Source organism: Microcaecilia unicolor, chromosome 1 (assembly GCF_901765095.1).
Source record: "Microcaecilia unicolor chromosome 1, aMicUni1.1, whole genome shotgun sequence".
Lineage (NCBI taxonomy): Eukaryota > Metazoa > Chordata > Amphibia > Gymnophiona > Siphonopidae > Microcaecilia > Microcaecilia unicolor.
Genome location: NC_044031.1, coordinates 452,296,938 through 452,317,149, shown reverse-complemented (window position 1 = coordinate 452,317,149; position 20,212 = coordinate 452,296,938). Strand labels below are relative to the sequence as shown.

Here is a 20,212-nt window from a genome sequence, read left to right as displayed (position 1 = left end):
CACTCCCATGGATCTTCCTCCACTCCCATCCCACTATCTGTTGGAGTTCCCCAGGGATCTGTCCTTGGACCCCTTCTCTTCTCAATCTACACCTCTTCCCTGGGCTCGCTGATCTCGTCTCATGGTTTTCAGTATCATCTTTATGCTGATGACACCCAGCTATACCTCTCCACACCTGACATAACCGCGGAGACTCAGGCCAAGGTATCGGCCTGTTTATCCGACATTGCGGCATGGATGTCCAACCGCCACCTGAAGCTGAACATGTCCAAGACCGAGCTCCTTGTCTTTCCTCCTAAACCCACTTCTCCTCTTCCTCCACTTTCTATCTCTGTTGATAACACCCTCATCCTCTCCGTCCCATCTGCCCGCAACCTCGGAGTCATCTTCGACTCCTCCCTCTCCTTCTCTGCGCATATCCAACAGACTGCCAAGACCTGTCGCTTCTTCCTCTTCAACATCAGCAAAATTCGCCCTTTCCTCTCTGAGCATACCACCAGAACTCTCGTCCATGCTCTCATTACCTCTCGCCTTGATTACTGCAACTTACTCCTCACCGGCCTCCCACTCGGCCATCTATCCCCCCTTCAATCCGTTCAGAACGCTGCTGCACGTCTTATATTCCGCCAAAACCGATATACTCATATCACCCCTCTCCTTAAATCACTTCATTGGCTTCCGATCAGATATCGCATACAATTCAAGCTCCTCCTCCTTACCTACAAATGCACTCAGTCTGCGGCTCCTCACTACCTCTCCACCCTCATCTCCCCCTATGTTCCCGCCCACAACCTCCGCTCACAGGACAAAGCCCTTCTCTCAGTACCCTTCTCCACCACTGCCAACTCCAGGCTCCGCTCATTCTGCCTTGCCTCACCCTATGCCTGGAATAATCTTCCTTTACCCATACGCCATGCCCCCTCCCTACCCATCTTCAAATCTCTGCTTAAAACTCACCTCTTCAATGCTGCCTTCGGCGCCTAACCGCTCGAGAAATATAAAATGCCCCAATCTATCCACCCTATCAGATTAACTGTTCACTCGTCCTCTAGATTGTTCACTTGTCTTTAGATTGTTCTCTTGTCTTTTAGATTGTAAGCTCTTTGAGCAGGGACTGTCCTTCTATGTTTGAATTGTACAGCGCTGCGTAACCCTAGTAGCGCTTTAGAAATGTTTGTTAGTAGTAGTAGTAGTAGTAGTATCACCTACAACTTGTGTGTTGACTCTTATTTCCAGTATCCAAATGTACAAACATGGCAACCACAATTCTTTGATCAAGTATATCTGAAACCTTAAATGACTGGATTAGTTTGGGCTGAAGTACTGCATATGATGTTAAATGTGCACATGCAAATTACACTAGAATAATCTTCAGATATAAATGCTAATAAACAGTAGAATACACTCCTGGCTTTGCCATTTATACTTTTTAAAATGTATAGCCCACACTATTTTCAAAATTCTAGGTGGCTTACTTTATCACATACGTATTTTGATCATCAATAATATACAATACAACGGAAATAAAACAAATACAAATTATACGATATATACAGTACCATCATTCCCGCCTAATCTTAAAGTGCAATCTTCTTCTCTTGCAGGTATTCAGGAAGGGTCCCAGTGTACTAAGTGCAAAAATAACTGGGCATTGAAGTTTTCTGTCATACTGCTCTACATTCTATGTGCCTTGCTAACAATCACTGTAGCTATCCTGGGATACAAAGGTATGTGCATTCCTTATTGCATCATTTGAATGTAGAATCAGAGGGGGCCCTTGTACAAAGCGGTGTTAAGCCTTACACAGACTTACCACGTGCCAGTCTGGAGCTACCGCCAGCCCAACACAGGTGCCGGAGGTAGTCCCAGCCCCAGCACACGCCATTTCCTGCATTAGCAGAAATATTCAAAAAACATTCCCATAGGTGCTAACCCAGCGGTAATCGGTCAGCGATAGTTGCGGTAGTTCCCGATTGGTGAGCGGTAAGCCCGCATTGGGCTTACCGCCATTTGGTAAAAGGAGTCCATTGTGTTTTATGAATGACATAGTCTGCCATCACAAGGGAAGAAGTAAATACGAACAGTATAGAATGCATTCCCCCTTCTCGATAGTACATGCACATTGCATGCCCCCTCGGCCCCCCTTTCTCGATAGCACATGCACGCATCATAGTTTGTGTATACATACTGGTCTGTGCAGGTGCTTGCATCAGGAAAAAGTGAGCACTATCCCCCGGATTCTACGTAGTGTGCCCGAGATCCGCACCAAAATCTAGGCGTACTCTATAACAACACACGTAACTTAATTGGCTTAACAAGCTAATCAGCGCTGATAACAGCACTTAACAAGCAATAATGAGCACCAATTGACAATAATTAGAATTTATGTGCACAACTCGCTAAGCGTATTCTGTAATGAACTGCGCCTAAATTCTAATGTGCGCAGTTTGAAAGGGGCGTGGCTGTGGGTGGGGAAATAGGCATTTTGTGGACATTCCAAAATCTATGCACGCAGTTATAGAATGTGACTCAGTGTGCATAAATCTACAAACAGGGATTTAGGCCACGTTTTCATTGGCCTAAATGGATGCTCATTGTTTTAGGTGCTAGGATTGCCGCCTAAGTGTAGTCTATATACCACATCTAAGTCTAGGTGCCACATATAGAATACGCTTAGGCAGAAATCTTTACCGCGTGGATTTTTTAGGTGCCATGTATAGATTCTGGTCCTATGTGTAAATAGTGTGCACTCTTTAAGAAGAGTTTACAGTTTATTAAGATTTGCTATACCGCCAGGACTGACTAGCAGTATTTGGCGGTTTACACTGCTATAAACAAATTTCAGAAAAGGAAAAGAGCTGCAAAATATGATAGGAAAGCAATGACTCACACTGGAAAAGAGAGAAGGAGAATAAGGAGAGGGAGCACAATCAAAAGGAAGGGGGACAAGAGAGGGACTGATCAAGGGGAAAAAAAGAACAGTATCTATGAATCACTGCAAAGCATTAGTGAACAACTATGTCTTTGATTTTGATGTAAAATTCCTAAAAGCACTATCCCCCTAATTCTACAAAAAGCACTAAAAATAAATTTGGGTGCATGCATTTTACTTGAATAATGAGCTACTTAGCGCCAATAATTGCCTTTATTGGCACTAATTAGATTCTAAACAGGGAGCACCAATTCCCATGCCTAACTTTAGGTGCCAGTCTTACACCTGCTGAAAGTGCTAGTGCCAAAGTTAGCAAACTGAGGCCATATTCTATAATTCCGCGTTCAACTTTTTGGAATGCCTCTGACACGCCTATGGCCACGCCCTCTTCTGAGTTACACCATGCCTTGTAAAATCGCGCACAGCCAGATGTCTGCACAAATTTTAATGGGTGCCAATTAACATCAATACATAAGTACATAAGTATTGCCATACTGGGACAGACCGAAGATCCATCAAGCCCGGCATCCTGTTTCCAACAGTGGCCAATCCAGGTCACTACACATTTATGCTGCTTATCCTAGAAATAAGCAGTGGTTTTTCCCCAAGTCATTTTAACAATGGCTTATGGATTTTTCTTTTAGGAACCTATCCAAACCTTTTTGAAACCCCACTACACTAATTGATTTTACTACATTCTCTGGAAATGAATTCCAGAGTTTAATTACAGTTGAGTGAAGAAATATTTTCTCTGATTCGTTTTAAATTTACTACTTTGTAGCTTCATTGTATGCCCCTTAGTCCTAGTATTTTTGGAAAGAGTAAACAAGCATTCACATCTACCCATCCTATTTCACTCATTATTTTATAGACCTCTATCATATCTCCCCTCAACCATCTCTTCTCCAAGCCGCTTTAGCCTTTCTTTATCCTTTATCATAAGTACATATGTACATAAGTACATAAGTATTGCCATACTGGGACAGACCGAAGGTCCATCAAGCCCAGCATCCTGTTTCCAACAGTGGCCAATTCAGGTCACAAATACCTGGCAAGATCCCCAAAAAGTTCAATACATTTTATGCTACTTATCCCAGAAATAAGCAGTAGATTTTCCCCAAGTCCATTTTAATAATGGTCTATGGACTTTTCCTTTAGGAAGCTTTCCAAACTTTTTTTAAACCCCGCTAAGCACCCAATTATTGATATTGATTGGCTCATTACTCAATTAATTTGCACATGCATCTTGGGTACATGCCCAAATTTGGGCACACAATCCTGGGAACCATATATAGAATCCGGGGAATGGTGCACGCTCTTGATGACATTCGTTTGAAACTGAAAAAAAAGCAAACAAACAAACACAAAAAGTTTTGAGGTGCCCATCTCCACTGTTCCCTCTAAGCTGAGCGGGTGTCCTCCAACTGCATTGCTACCAGCAGGGGGTGGTGCTTCAATGTTGTGTTTTCAGTCTCTAGGGACAGGCAAGTTCTCTGAAGTCTACAGAACTTGACTGCCCCTCACTATTGAAAACGTGATAGTGAAACAGCACCTCACACTGGCAGGACTGTAGATGGAGGACTCCCGCTCAGCTTAGAGGGAACAGTGCCCATCTCTACTGCTTATTGCTACATGATATACTGGCTGAAGTATATATCTGAGTGTGAAATAAATATGAGAGAAAATAAACAATTTCTGATATGCCACTAATATTAGACTGCCCTTTGATTTTGTGATCAGGAAAAATACTCACCTTAAGTTTGGATTTGTCTTCATTTTTCTTTTCACTTCAGAAAAATTATCAACTCATTGTTTTTCTTGTTTTCTAGTTGTAGAAAAAATGGATGGTGTTACAGGAGACATGGAAACATCACACAGAAGTTACACTGAGAAACTTTCAGAAGTGGAGACTGACCTGAAAAAGCTAGGTAATTTGTGGGTTTTACAGCTGGGCACGTCTGGATTCTGCTGAAATAAGTATAGCTTTTCCATTTCACTATCACTGTGCTGCTTATCATGGAATTCGAAAGGAATTTAAGAACACAAGCGTTGCCATGCAGGGACAGATTAAAGGTCCATCAAGCCTAGAATCCTATTTCTAACAGTGGCCAATCCAGGTCATAAGTACCTGGCAAGATCCCAGAACCATAAAACACATTTTAAGCTGTTTATGTTAGAAATAAGCAGTGGATTTTCCCAAGTGCATCTTAATAGCCTTTACTTTTAGGAAATTACCTAAACCCTGCTAAGCTAACTGCTTTTTACCACATTTTCTGGGGGCGAATTCTAGAGTTTAATTGCACACTACATGTTGAGTGAAGGAATTAGCTGCCTTCAAACAGTTTGGGAAGGGGGGTAAATTTTAACCAAATAGCATGGCTTGAAACACATTTCTGGTTGTAATACCATCATAGCCTAGTTTGAGAGCAAATGTGGGCATGCAAACAAGACAGGCAGTTCACTATTGCTTAGGGATGTCACCTGAGCTCCATTTATGGAATTCCCTCAATAAGCATATTTTATATTTTGAAACGAGGGAATGTGTTGAAAATGTGCCTGAAGTTGATATCAAATTAATTGACTTTCCTGATGCAGCAGAAGCGAAACAGCGCTATGTCTGAAAGCTATTGTCTGGACATTGAGATATTGATCTACTGTTCAAAATAAGCGCCTAAAAAGCCTCAAAAGCGCTGTGACTCTGATGATTCACTTAAGTATCTGGGTCGTTGGCTGTTGAGTTGCTTTTATGCTTAATGGTTAATGTTTAAATAATAAAATGGTATTAGGCTTTTGAGGCAGATGATTAACACAACTGAGAGTGCTCCGGATCTGAAATAGCTGTGCGCGATAAGAGATCTAATAGCCTGGATTAGTACTGTATGATGCCTCTTTGCCATAAAAACCATGCATAGATTCTATTGCATAGTTTACCTTTTCAAGATATTTATAGCCACATTTTGTGCGCTCCTATATTTTGCTGACTAAAATTTAGCCACCAAGAAACTTGGCACTAAGCTTATATCCTAGAATGGCAGAGTCGAGCATCAAATCTGTTCTAGAATACTAGCATAAGTCTGCAGTTCTGCGCCTGACTTTAGGCATGGCCTCTTATGCCCTGTCTAAGGCCTGGCATAAGTGTTGGCACCTAAAGGCGACGGTTAGGCATGTGAATGAAATTATTCTGTATAGTTGGAACAACCCTGACACGTATGAGAGAAGTCAGGCATGCTGTTTGGAGAATAGATGCATAACTCTGTGCACAACAGCAAATCAGTGTTAATTAATGCTTGTTAACTCCAATTATTATCACCAATTATTTGCCAAGTTTGTGCCAATTAGTCCATTATGGGGTCCTTTTACTAAGCCACAGTAAAAAGTGGCCTGTGGTAGTGTATTGGGCGTGCGCTGGGCTGGTTTTTACCGCATCTGCAAAAAAGGGCTTTTTTTTAAAGGGACAGGAAAAGGGCCTGCGGTAAAACTGAAACCAGTACGTGCTCAAAACCAACCTAAGCCCTTAATGCCACTCATTGATCTAGCGGTAAGGGTTCACGTGCTACACACACGGTGACTGGTCAGCTCACGCCAAATGCCGATTGCTGCCGGAAACAACGCTTGTGGGAGGAAATAAATATATAAATCATCCAGGCGGTATGGGCATGCACCAAACCTGAAATTATCACCAGGGGGGTGGGGTAGCCTGGTGGTAGTCTCATTTTGGCATGCGCTGCACACGCGTGGCTCCTAACATGCCTGAGTTATGTGTGTAACTGTCCCTATTCTATACCTCTGCACTCAATTACACACCTAAGTTTGGCTGTCATTTATAGATTTTGGGGGTACATGTTCCAAGCACACACCTTTATGCCCCTATACCCTCAGACATTTTTGTAATTGCCTACTTGAAAAAGTAAAACAGTACTCTACACACTGAAGCTGCTTTATAAAATCACTCCCTTAAGTGCTGATGTTCAAAACCATTTGGGTAGTTGCAAAACTTGTGGGTACTTTTACTTGCAGAGTTTCCACCAGTTTGCAAAGGGAAATTATGTGTATACCTTCCCTTTGAAAATTACCCAGCAAAAAATGTAACCACAGAGATCTGCTCCTGCTTTTCCTGGGATACTTTCCCCCTGTAAATTAATGCACATCATTTTGCAAATGTAAAACTAATCTTGTTCCTCCTTTCCCTTCACCCAATTACCCCCTGATTCTATAAAGGTCTTCAAAAATTGCACACACAAATATAGGCATGGCCCTGATTTGCATGGATAATTCAATAGAATAATGAGCCAATTACTTCCAATGAATGACTTTTTAACAAGCAATTATTGGCACTAATTAGCTTTAATTAGGGATTACACCCATAAGATTAGGCACAGGATCCACATCTAAAACTTACAAGCCCCCCGAAAACAGGGACACGGAAATGGGAGGGTCATGTGTATTTTGGGGTGGATCAGGAGTGTGGTTTTGAGTTACGTGCCTAATTATAGAATAACAGTGTTCTGTGCATACATTTAGTTGTGGGCATTTGTACCACATTTTTGTTGGTGCAAATGGTGCCACCTAAATTTACATGCGACCTCTCTACTTAAGGTTAATTCTATAAACCATGCCGAACGTTAGGCGCGGCTTATAGAATACCACTTAAGTGGGGGGTTTTAGGCACTGATTTTTAAGCACCATTTATAGAATCTATCCCTGAATGTCTTTTTAAAAAATGAAGATGTCTTGAAACAATTTTAATAACTGTTTACTATCATGATCCCTTGATTCAAAAGTTCCATTGAGGCCACTGGCTCTCAGGAATCTGCTTCAGCTCCAGCTATCCCCAGCTGTTGCCCACATTTTGGAATTCAGGAGAGTCATATGATCATGGAAGGTGATGTTGATAGATTGTGTTCTTACAACCTAGGTGACCTTCTGACTAAAAAGGAAAGATTTCAAAATCCACATTACAGAAAATGCATTGGTAATGCATACAGTTTGCAATTATGATTGTCTACAGGATAACTTTTAGTTTCATAATTTCCTATTTTGACAGATGATCAAGCTGGACAGAAAGCTGTAAACACCAACAGTGAATTTACAAGTTTCAAATCCGATATCCTTGCTCTTCGCCAACAGCTTCGTGAAATTAACGAAAAAACTTCCAAAAACAAAGTTACACTGGAGAAGTTACAGGAGTCTGGAGATCTCCTAGAAGCCAGGCAGAGTCACATGAAAGACATTTTAGATAGCAACTCCTATATGATCAATGGCATCAATCAGACCTTACAAGCATACAATGGTTATGTCACCAGCCTCCAGCAAGACACAAGCAACCTGCAATCAGATTTACAAAGTCAAATGCAATCTCACAATGTCGCCATCATGAATCTTAACAACCTGAACTTGACACAGATTCAGCAGAGGAATTTCATCAGCAATCTACAGAGGTCAGTGGATGATACAAGCCAGGCTATACAGAGAATCAAGAATGACTTTCAAAGTTTACAACAAACTGCCCTTCAAGCACGAAAAGACACCGAATGGCTCAAGGATAAAGTGCAGAACTTGCAAATATTAGCCACCAACAACTCAGCTTTAGCAAAAACCAACAACGAGACTCTTGAGGACATGAACAGTCAACTTAGTTCCCTTGGCTCTCAGATGGATAATGTCACTGTGATTGTACAAAACAATGAACAGAACCTTAAAGATCTCCAGGAATATTCGAGACACAATGAAAACAAAACTTCTGCCAAGTTCAGCCAGTTAGAAAATCGTTTTCAACACTTTGAGACAGATATTATCAATATTATTAGCAACATCAGCTATACTGCACTTAACCTGCGGACGCTCACCAGCAATCTCAATGAGGTCAGAACAGCCTGCACAGACACCTTGAGCAAGCACACAGATGAACTAATTGCATTAAACAACTCACTGGCCAACATGAATTTGGATACCACAACCCTCAGGATGCAGCAGGATGTAATGAGGTCACGATTAGATAATGAAGTGGCCAATTTGTCAATGATAATGGAAGAAATGAAAGTGGTAGATTCAAAGCATGGGCAACTCATCAAAAACTTCACTATATTACAAGGTAAGCAGAAATTTGGATGAGTGGAGTCTAGGCATGGGAGGCATAGGTGCCAACATTTTAGAATGATTGGAGTGCCAAACACAATACAAGTTACTTATTGCACTTGACTGTACCTTGCCTTGAGCTTCAAGTGAAGAAGGCATGAGCCAAATCTTAATAATAAAATAAATTACCTCCCCTGGACACAGCAAAGGATCTTGCACAATATTGGGAGTGCTCTGCATTCACTGGCACCCTCAGAACTGGCTCCGGTGATGGGAGGATATTGCAATAATGGATCTGATGTTCAGTTGAGAGAAATATGTATAGAATTTTATTTTTACCATGTTAAACCTAAGCAATGGTTTCCAAACCTGTTCTGGGGGACCCTCGGCTAGTCACTTTTACAAGATATCTGCAAATTAATTTTCATGAGATAATTTGCATAGACTGCCTTCGTTATATGCAAATTTCTCTCATGGATATTCATTGTGGATACCCTGAAACCCTGACAGGCTGGGGATCTTCCAGGATAGCTTTTCAAACCATTGTTAACATTTCAGCTCAGCACACAAAAGAAAGGTGACAATCCAGGAACATAAATCTTTCTAAGTTAAAATGTTAAGATACTTTGACACCAAGAAGAAAGGACTTAACAAAGATTTGAGTTTCCTATCACGTTATAAACCATAAAATTATACTGCTTTGTCATTTTCTGATCACCCATTCATCTCTCCCTCTTTCTCAGCCCTACCCCTATCTTTCCCCTTGAATCTGTCATTGGAATGCTTTCATGTTTCACTTATATTATATTATTTAATTATTTTCACATACTTGATATACCGCCAAAGGCCTACACATAGGCAACTAAGCAGTTTAAAAAAACAATGATAAATAAAAAGAAGACAGACGAGAGGTGCATAGGCAGTTCAAAAAAAAACCCCACACAATTAACCAACAGCAGAAAAATAAATATATCCTGATATTTGTCACCTTTTGCTTGTATTGTCCGGACCTGAGGAAGGAGATTCTGGCCTTCAAAAGCTAGTCAAAAAAGGTATTAAGTTAGACCAATAAAAAAAGGGATCATCTTTAAAAAAAAATTCTATATGTTTTATTTCTATTTATTAACCTTTGAAAGTGGACTAACACGGCAGCCACATTACTTCATCCAAATCCTCCCTATGACATCTGATTTTAGAGTACTCAGGATCTTGAAATAACTGCAGACATGCCAAAAACATAACTCCAGAACTGGTCCCTCTTATTTACAGGAAGCAAACTGAGTAGATCAGAGCTCATTCTTTTGCACTAACCTGCTTACTCTGTTTGCACCTGAGGAATGGAGTGGTAACTTCCAAATACTAGGGAAGAAATAGTTGGTACAATAAAAAGTTATCACCTTATATTTTATTTCTTTTAGAATTACACTGCTACAAAATAAAACAATAAAGACATAGGGGCCGATATTCAGACTACAGGACTTAGCCCAGCTAACTCCCACGATCAGTGCTAAACCCAGATATTAATGCCGTCAGCATTGAATATCTTGTTTATTTTTGACCGGATTGAACCTAACCAGCTAAGTCGATATTCATACTTTACCGGTTATGTTCAAACTGGCCAAAGATATCCCATGTATTCACGCAGCCAAATATAGCTGCTAAAGTGGGGCTGAATATCGGCAGATAGCCGATTATATCGCCCAATATAACCGACTATCCTCTAACTGCTAACGGGCGATATTCAGTGGGAGATAGAGGGCTATTCCACGCTGAATATCTCCGGATAGCCAGTTATGAGGCATTTAACCAGCCTGGTGCCAATTCTGGCCGATCAAATGCTTTTGAATATCGGAGGGATTCTGTTTTGTTGGTTTTGAGCATGTTGGGAACTAACAGAAAGGGGGCCAGGTGCCAGTCTCCAAAACATCTTGCCAGATTCCCCAACCAATAAAGTGTGTTAGGTTAAATGTGATTCCCTTTAGGGTTACATGATTCTATTAAGTGCCTCTAAGTAGTGCATCACCAACAGTGCTCATGGAATTCTTAAATACTAACAATCCAACCGATATTCAGCCTGTGGGAGGCAGGCCGGCAAAGTGCCGCGATCGGCGCTAAGCCTGGATATTCAACACCGGGCCATTTCCGGTGACTGGCCATGTTAATATTCAGCACTAGTCAGTTACGTTTATAGCGGTCAAAGATAAGACTGCTATTTAAGTGGCCCAATTTGGCCGCTAAACTTAGCCAGCGAAGCACGAATATTCACGGCTAGCCAATTATATCGTGCAATATAGCCAGTTGACCACAGTCCCCCAGATTCTATATACTGCAACTTAAGTTGTGTGCACAAATCCAGTCGTATTCTGCATGTGCATGCACATAATTTAATTAGTTAAGCCAATCAGCATCGGTAATTGCCACTTAAGCAATTATTGACACTAATTGCCATTAATTATTATTTACACGCATAACTTTCTAAGCATATTCTATAATGTGATGCGCGTAAATTCTAAGTCACATAGTTGAAATGGGGGTGTGGCCATGGGCATGGAATGGGCGGGTCAATGGCATTTCTAAAAATCTATGCACATTATTATAGAATACATCTGGTATGCACCTAATTTAGGTCCTGGCATTTATACCAAGTTTTACTTGGCGTAACTGCCCATGACTAAATTCCATCATGTTGGCAGGCGCTCGGTGTATTCTATAAACTGCGCTGAAATTTAGGCTTATTCTATAAAGCACACCTAAATTTAGGCATACTTTATACCTAGGTGTATTTCATTTCGGCACTGATTTTGTAGGCGTGATATATAGAATCTGGTCCTATGTGCTAGGCACTAATATTCAACAGAGACAACCAGCTATCTTGTGCTGAAAATTAACTAGTGAAATAGCACTGAATATCAACTGGAATGTATTTAAAGGTACATAACAGAAATATATTGTCAGAAAAAGAAACAGGCCATCCCCTTCATTGTATATCATTGCACCTAAAGTAAGGCACCGTTTTCCTGCGTAATTTATAGAATTCTAGCACTTACATGAATCTACCACCCAATTATATAAATTGTGCCTAATGTCAGATGCAAAAATGCACACCCAGTTATAGAATAGGGTCAGTTACTCATGTAACATAATTAGCTAATTGGCACTTAATTGGAGATGAGTACCAATAATTGATGTTAACGAGCACTACTTGGCACTAATTAGCTGCTGAGCACATAACTGACTTACACGCCTATTCTGTAAACTGTCACCTGGCTTCTCTCAGGCACAACTCCAAATGGGGTGTGGCCATGGGAGGAGCCTGGACAGGTCCGGAACATTCCCAGAAATGAGGCACAAAGTTATAGAACACCTGCATTTGTGCACCCAACAACCATCAGTTGAGCACTAGCATTTACACCAGCTTTTAGAAGGCATAAGTGCTCACACTTTACAGAAGACTGTCTTAGAGCAGTTCATAATAGCACATAACTTTGGGCACCATTTACTGTATCTACCCCATAATGCACACTGACACACACAGCATGCAAGCTATAGAATAGTGTATAAGAATAGTGTATAAAACTCTGGTGAGACCTCATTCTATGTAATAATTTGCACCTCCGTCTGGCTGCCTGGGTTCATAACACAGTTCCCATTGGTCCGCCCTGGGGATGTCATCACAGGGCAGACCAATGGGAAGTGAGAGGGAAGGGAACCCAGCAGCAGCCACAGGAGGTGAGTAAGCAAATGCCCCCCCCCCCCCGAGTTCCATGACCCCCTACCTCCCTCCCTCCTTCCACTCCCGTCCGTCTGAGTTCCACGGGCCCACTCCCGTCCCAGTTCCACGCCCCCTCTCCTCCGATTTCTGCCGCCCAGCGCCTCCCTCCCTCTGTCTCTGTGGCCTCCGAGTGCAAGGAGGATGTTGTGCGGGTGCCTCAGCCCTTTGTAAGTGGCAGCTGTTGTTTAAAACGTTTTACCTCCTGCTCCGCCGGCGACAGTGAAGTCCACAACGCACGGACACCGCTTCAGACTGCCTTTGCTTTCACTTCCGTTTTAGCTGTTCCTCTGGTCCCACCCTCATTTCCTGTTTGCGGAAGCGCGGGACCAGAGGAACAGCTGAAACAGAAGCGAAAGGAAAGGCAGTCTGAAGCGGCGTCCGTGCGTGCTGCACTTCACTGTTGCCGGCGGAGCAGGAGGTAAAATGTTTTAAACAACAGCTGCCACTTACGAAGGGCTGGGGCACCCGCACACGTCCTCCTTGCACTCGGAGGCCACAGAGACAGAGGAAGGGAGGTGCTGGGCGACGGAAATTGGAGAGGGGGGGGGCACGGAACTCAGACAGGAGTGGGGCCGTCGGACTGGAGGGGGGAGGGGGTCCTGAGACAAGAGAGAGGGGGTCCTGAGATGAGAGAGGGGGAGGGGGTCCTGAGAGAGGGGGGAGGGAGTCCTGAGATGAGAGGGGGGAGGGGGTCCTGAGAAGAGAGAGGGGGGAGAAGGTTGTCCTGAGACCAGAGAGGGTGGTCTTGAGACGAGAGAAGGAGGAGGAGGAGGAGGGGGAAGAGGGGGATGGGGATGGGGAGGAAGGAGGAGGAGGAGGGGGAGGAGGGGGAGGAGGTGGGAGGGACGGGTCCTGGAACTCGGAGGAGAGGGACTGTTGTCTGGAACTCGGAGGAGAGAGAGGGAGGCAGGTAGGGGGCATGAAACTCGGAGGGAGGGAGGGAGGGAGGCAGGTAGGGGGCATGGAACTCAGAGGGGAGGGGGCCTGGACATCGGAGGACGGAGGGAGGGAGGTAGGGAGGGGGCCCTGGAACCTTGCTAGCGCCCGTTTCCTTTCTGTTAGAAACGTGCCTCTTTTACTAGTTTAGAATATTGTGTACAATTCTGGAGCCCGCACCTTCAAAAAGATATAAACAGGATGGAGTCAGTCCAGAGGGCGGCTACTAAAATGGTCAGTGGTCTTCATCATAAAGCATATGAGGGCAGACTTAATGATCTCAATATGTATACTTTGGAAGAAAGGTGGATGAGAGGAGATATAATAGAGACGTTTAAATACCTATATGGCTTAAATGCACAGGAGGTGAGTTTCTATCAGTTGAAAGGAAGCTCTGGAGCAAGGAGGCATAGGATGAGGAGAAATGGGATAGACTCCGAAGTAACCTGAAAAAATACTTCTTCATGGAAAAGGTGAATTCGTGGAACGGCCTCCCAGAGGAAGTGATGGAGATGAAAACAGTCTTTGAATTCAAAAGAGCTTGGGACAAGTACATAGGATCTCTAAGGGAGTGATAGGGAGAGTAGATGGCATGTGTGGGCCGACTGGATATGCCATATATTCTTTATCTGCCTATATTTTTATATGTTTCTATTCTTAAAGCATGCCTAACTTTAAACATGGTTTATAAAATAGCGCTTTTTTTCAGTGTCATAAAGAGAATTCACCCCTATGGGGGCAACTCTGCAACTGGGCACCTCTATTTAGGTGCCCTAAGGATATGTGGGAGGAGCCTAGTCTATAACAGAACCTGAGTGCCCAGATTCCATTATAGAATACTAGTGTAACCCGATAGTGTGCCCAACATTTACATACCTTCAGTTACACCAGCTATAAGAACATAAGAATAGCCATACTGGGTCAGACCAATGGTCCATGTAGCCCAGTATCTTGCTTCCAAGAGTGGCGAATCCAGGTCCCAAGTACCTGAGAGAAACCCAAATCATTGCAACATTCCATGCTACCAATCCCAGGGTAAGCAGTGGCTTCCCCATGTCTGTCTCACTAGCAGACTATTGACTTTTCCTCCAGGAACTTGTCCAAACCTTTTCTAAACCCAGATATGCTAACCGCTGTTACCACATCCTCCAGCAGCAAGTTCCATAACTTAACTATTCTTTGACTGAAAAAAAAATATTTCCTCCTGTTTGTTTTAAAAGTATGTCCATGTAATTTCAATGAGTGTCTCCTAGTCGTTGTACTTCTTGAAAGAGTGAAAAATCAATTCACTTCTACCCATTCTACACCACTCAGGATTTTATAGACCTCAATCGTATACCTCGTCCGCCGTCTCTTTTCCAAGCTGAAGAGCCCTCCTTATCATTTTGGTTGCTTTTGTTTGAATCTCTTCTAATTTCTAATAGAGCTGACGTAAGTGTAGGCACCTAAATGCAGCAGAGATGCAGGTATGTGCAAAAGTAGGAGCTCCGCCCATATCTCACCCATGGTCTGTCCATGTGCACACACTCCTTGTAAATACATGCTATGTAAGTTAAGTGGGTATTGTAGAACAGTACTTAGACACCCTGCTGGCACTTTGACAGGTAGGTGTACACTTGTGCATAAGTGCTAGTAATGTCCCCCCAGATTCTATAAATGGCACCTAAAGTTGAGTGTAAAATTGGGCACGTGGTTATATCAGTCATGCATGTCACTAATTTGGGTAATTAGCACTAAAATGGTACTTGATTGGTGATAATTAAAACTAAACTGTGAAAAAGCGAAATTCCTCCTGGCAGGCCATAACACAACTACCGAACAAAACAGCTCCTTCATAATGAATGACCTACCCTACAAACTTGAATCCTCCCTCAAAATCCTAGACCAGGACCTATCCTGGGAAACACAAGTAAATAGGACAGTCAAAACCTACTTCTTTCAACTACACAACCTCAGACGAATACGGAAATACTTCACACAAGAACACTTCAGACTCATAGTACAGTCTCTAATTTTAACCAAGCTAGACTACTGTAAAATAATCTACTTAAACTGCCATAAAAGCCTAATACGCACACTACAGACAACACGAAACACAGCCATAAGACTATACAAATGCTAATAATAATAATAATAATATATGGACCAAAAAAATTTGACACGGTCTTTCATCTATATGCCCAGCTATACTAGCTACCTGTAGAGGCCAGAATTGTCTTTAAACTCTGCTGTTTTGTCTACAAAATCCTCCAGAGATATGTGCCCCAATACATGTTTCGTTTAATCAAAACTCTGCACTCAGGCTATGGGACAAGATCTCTAAAACTATCCTTCCCATCCTACAAAGAATTTCCCCTCAAGAGACCTTTCTCAAACCTATTCTCTTACCAAGCCACCAAATTCTGGAACTCCCTGCCGGCACCAATACTCAACATCAACTGCTACACCCAATTCCGTAAAGCCTTAAAATCCATCCTATTAGAGAAATACATACTGCCAAATTCTTCATAATTCTGTTGCCATGATATGTCAATCGAAATAAGTCTGTCAATCTAAAATGTCCTTTCCTGTAACTATGCACTAGGCAAGACCTGTTTAAATGTAACCAAGATTACTTGTTCCTGTACCTTTTGTACTATATGATACTAACGCATTTCCCCCAGATAACGTTCTTCCTATACCACACTACATGAAATACCAATTACTTAACTGCTTGTCATCCCCCTAACATCCCTATGTAATATTGTTGTTCTCTCCACTATGTAATCCACTCAGAACCACTCAAGATGTGAGCGGAATATAAGCATCTGGTAAAGTAAAGTAAATAAGTATCATTAATTGGTCTTAACAAACACTAATTGGCAATAATTTGTAGTTATACACATAATGACATGTCCTTGCTCTATAAATCACACACTTAAATTTTATGGCACACAGGAGGAGTATGGGCGTGCTAAGCAATTAGGCACCATGCGCCTAATTGCCGGTACTTAGATGTGAGCATTTATCCCAGCCTTTGAGCAGGCGTAAAATGCTCACGTCTAAAGTTAGGAGTGAAAATGCGGACTTATGCTAGTCTAATATAATAATTCGCACCTCCAACATTCTGGAGCTGACTCCGTGGCAGCGTGGCAGTGAAGCTGTGTAGTGTTCATAGGGTTCGTAATCGCACCGCCCTCGAGGGAACTCTCGGCACTTACTTCAGGTTTCCCTTCTCTGTCTCTCAGCTCTGGTCCCGCCCTTGCGGAAACAGGAAATGAGGGTGGGACCAGAGCTGAGAGACAGAGAAGGGAAAACTGAAGTGCCAAGCCTGCACGCTTTTTACTGCTGCTGCCGGCCGCCGTAACCCCAATGAGGTAAGTCAGGATGACTTTTAAAATTCGGAGGGAGGGGGCCTGGAACTGGAAGGGAGAGAGGGAGGGCCAACGACCCTGGAACTCGGAGGGAGGGACAACTACCCTGGAACTGGGAGGGAGGGACAGGGGGACCCTGGAATTGGGAGGGAGGGGGGATGCTGGAACGTCCCTTAAAAACATTAATGGCAGAAGGTGATTACCTTGCTAGTGCCCGTTTCATTTCAATGAGAAACGGGCTTTTTTTACTAGTATTCTATAACTGCAGCCCCATATGGAGCTGTCATTATACAATTCGTGCTTAGCGTGCACCATCCCAACATCTAAATTTAGGCAGCCTATAGAAAATTGCCCCTTATGGACTAGATTCTATATATCATGCCTAAAAAATTAGTTGCCGAAACAAAATACGCCTAGGTGTTTGCCTAAATTTAGGCATGCTTTAAAGAATATGCCTAAATTTCCACACGGTGTATAGAACATGCTGCGTGTCCATCCACATGACTCAATTTAGTCAGGGGCAGTTACGCCAAGTAAAACTTGGTGTAAATGCCAACACAGATGGGTCCTAATTAGATTGTACGCTCTGTCAAGCAGGGACTGTCTCTTCATGTTCAAGTGTACAGCGCTGCGTACGTCTAGTAGCGCTTTAGAAATGATAAGTAGTAGTAATAGTAGTAGTGTATTCTATAACAACGTGCATAGATTTTAGAAACACCCATGACCCACACCCACGCCCCCTTTTCAACTATGCAACTTAGAATTTACATGCATCACGTTGTAGAATACGCTTAGACAGTTGTGTGCATAAATTCTAATGCCAACTAGAGTTAATAATTGCTTGTTAATTGGCAATTAACTAATTAAGTTGCACGCGCAAACCCAGAATATGACCAGATTTATGCACAACTTAAGTCGAGCTATACAGAATCCGAGGGTATGTGCACAGGGGACATGTAAATATCAGTTCCTAGATCATAGAATTGCCCTTTATCTGGATAGTGTCGGGGGAGGGGGGCACATGGGTGGAGCAAAGTTGGAAATGGCAAATTATCCAGACAGCAATGATATTACATTTACCATTTCTCATATTCCGCCTGTATTGCTAAGTTCAAGGCGGATTCCATATAAAGAACCCAAAAGCATAATTCTGGGAGCATACAAAAGAGCACATCAAAACTTAAATATAGACAGTAGTAAAGTAATCCTAACTGAACAGAATCAACCTATAACTTCACTAAGTAGAAATTATATATTTTCTAAATAACATTGTTATAACAGATTTCTTAAAAACATAATAATTTGCTAATTTTCTTATAGATATGGGTAATATGTTCCACATTTTTGCTACATGATAAGAAAATGATGACGAGAAAATTCACCTGTATTTTTTACCCTATAACTACGGGCCCTGTTTACTAAGGTGCGCTAGGGTTAGCGCGTGCTATAAATTAGAATGCTCTAAAAACACAAGCGCACCTCTACCACAGCTTAGTAAACATTGCTGTCCTAGCTTTATCTGGGAAGGCATCCAGATAGCAGTTTGAATATCACTGCTCTCCAGACAATGGCAGCATTTTCCACTTTACCCAAGTATTCAACACTGCTCACTATCCAGATCAGTGGTGTAACTACGTGGGGCCTGGGGGGCCTGGGGGCCTGCTGACGGCTCGCTTGACCCCCCCCTCCCGCCGCCAACCTGCCTACCTTTGCTGGCAGGGAACCCCAACCCCCCGCCAGCCGAGGTCCTCCTCGCAAAAGGCTTCCTATTCCTTCTGTTTCTGATGTCCTGCACGTTGTACGTGCAGGACGTCAGACTCACAGAACGAAGGCTTCGTTCTGTGAGTCTGATGTCCTGCACGTACAACGTGCAGTGGCGTTCCTAGGGCGGCTGACACCCGCGGCGGATCGCTGATGCGCCCCCCCCCCCCGGGTGCAGCCCCCCCCCCCCCCGGCAAAACGACACCCCCCCGGTTGCATTTTTACCTGCTGGGGGGGGTGCTGCGCGCCTGTCGGCTTCACTCGTTCCATGCTCCCTCTGCCCCGGAACAGGAAGTAACCTGTTCCGGGGCAGAGGGAGCACAGAACGAGCGGAGCCGACAGGTGCATGGCACCCGCCCAACAGCGTGCACTCGGGGCGGACCGCACCCACCGCCCCCCCTAGGAACGCCACTGACAACGTGCAGGATGTCAGAAACAGAAGGAATAGGAAGCCTTTTGCGAGGAGGACCTCGGCTGGTGGGGGGTTGGGGTTCCCCGCCAGCAAAGGTAGGCAGGTTGGCGGTGGGAGGGGGGTCGAACGGGTCGGCAGCGTGGGGGGGTTGTCAATGGTTGGCTGGAGGGTGGTGCCCCCTCACCTCGGGCTCTGCCCCCCCCCCCCCCCCCTCCTGCCGAAGTCTGGCTACACTCCTGATCCAGATAGTTGTACTGAATATCTATGAATAATTTAAATGCTGCAGTTGGCATTTAAAACAAATGCTGACCCCAGGAGTTTCAAAATTGGCTTGATAGGGGTTTAGATGGAGTTGAGTGAAAGAAATATAGGACAGGATGTGCACACACATGCCATGAGAAGAAAGAGAAAGAAAGATGCACATGCAAGTTAAGGGGAGACTATGAAATGGCAGAAGCAGCCTGCAAAAATAGTGGAGTGGAGGAGTGGCCTAGTGGTTAGGGTGGTGGACTTTGGTCCTGAGGAAGTGAGTTCAATTCCCACTTCAGGCACAGGCAGCTCCTTGTGACTCTGGGCAAGTCACTTAACCCTCCATTGCCCCATGTAAGCCACATTGAGCCTGCCATGAGTGGGAAAGCACAGGGTACAAATGTAACAAAAAAAGAATAACAAGAAAGAGTTAATAGCAGATGATTCAAGAGAAAAAATTCTCAAGCAGACAGAGAACAGTGAGGGCCAGATTCAAGGATTGGGATAGTTGCAAAATGCTGCTATATTTAAGGATCAGAGAATAATTCCAGGTTGCTTTTTGAAGAACTTTTGTCTTAATTTTTTCTGTTGAGTTTTCCCTTTCCAGATGCTGCAGGAAATGAAATCCTTGGTCATAATGATATGCAGTTTACAAATTATACAAGCAAACTGGCCTGCAGCCTGTCTGGACATTTTGTTCACTGCGTTTTTCCTGAAATGTA

General features: G+C 43.3%; 1 protein-coding gene across 1 annotated transcript in view; it reads left to right on the top strand.

The window, feature by feature from the left end:
- The window catches only part of COLEC12 (collectin subfamily member 12), a 290,441-nt gene that overhangs the window by 243,654 nt on the left and 26,575 nt on the right, over positions 1–20,212 (top strand). Inside the window, exons 3-5 of the mRNA XM_030212945.1 lie at positions 1,605–1,727; positions 4,762–4,860; positions 7,977–9,023. Of these exons, the coding sequence (XP_030068805.1) occupies positions 1,605–1,727; positions 4,762–4,860; positions 7,977–9,023 (1,269 nt within the window). The remainder of the gene's footprint in view (positions 1–1,604; positions 1,728–4,761; positions 4,861–7,976; positions 9,024–20,212) is intronic.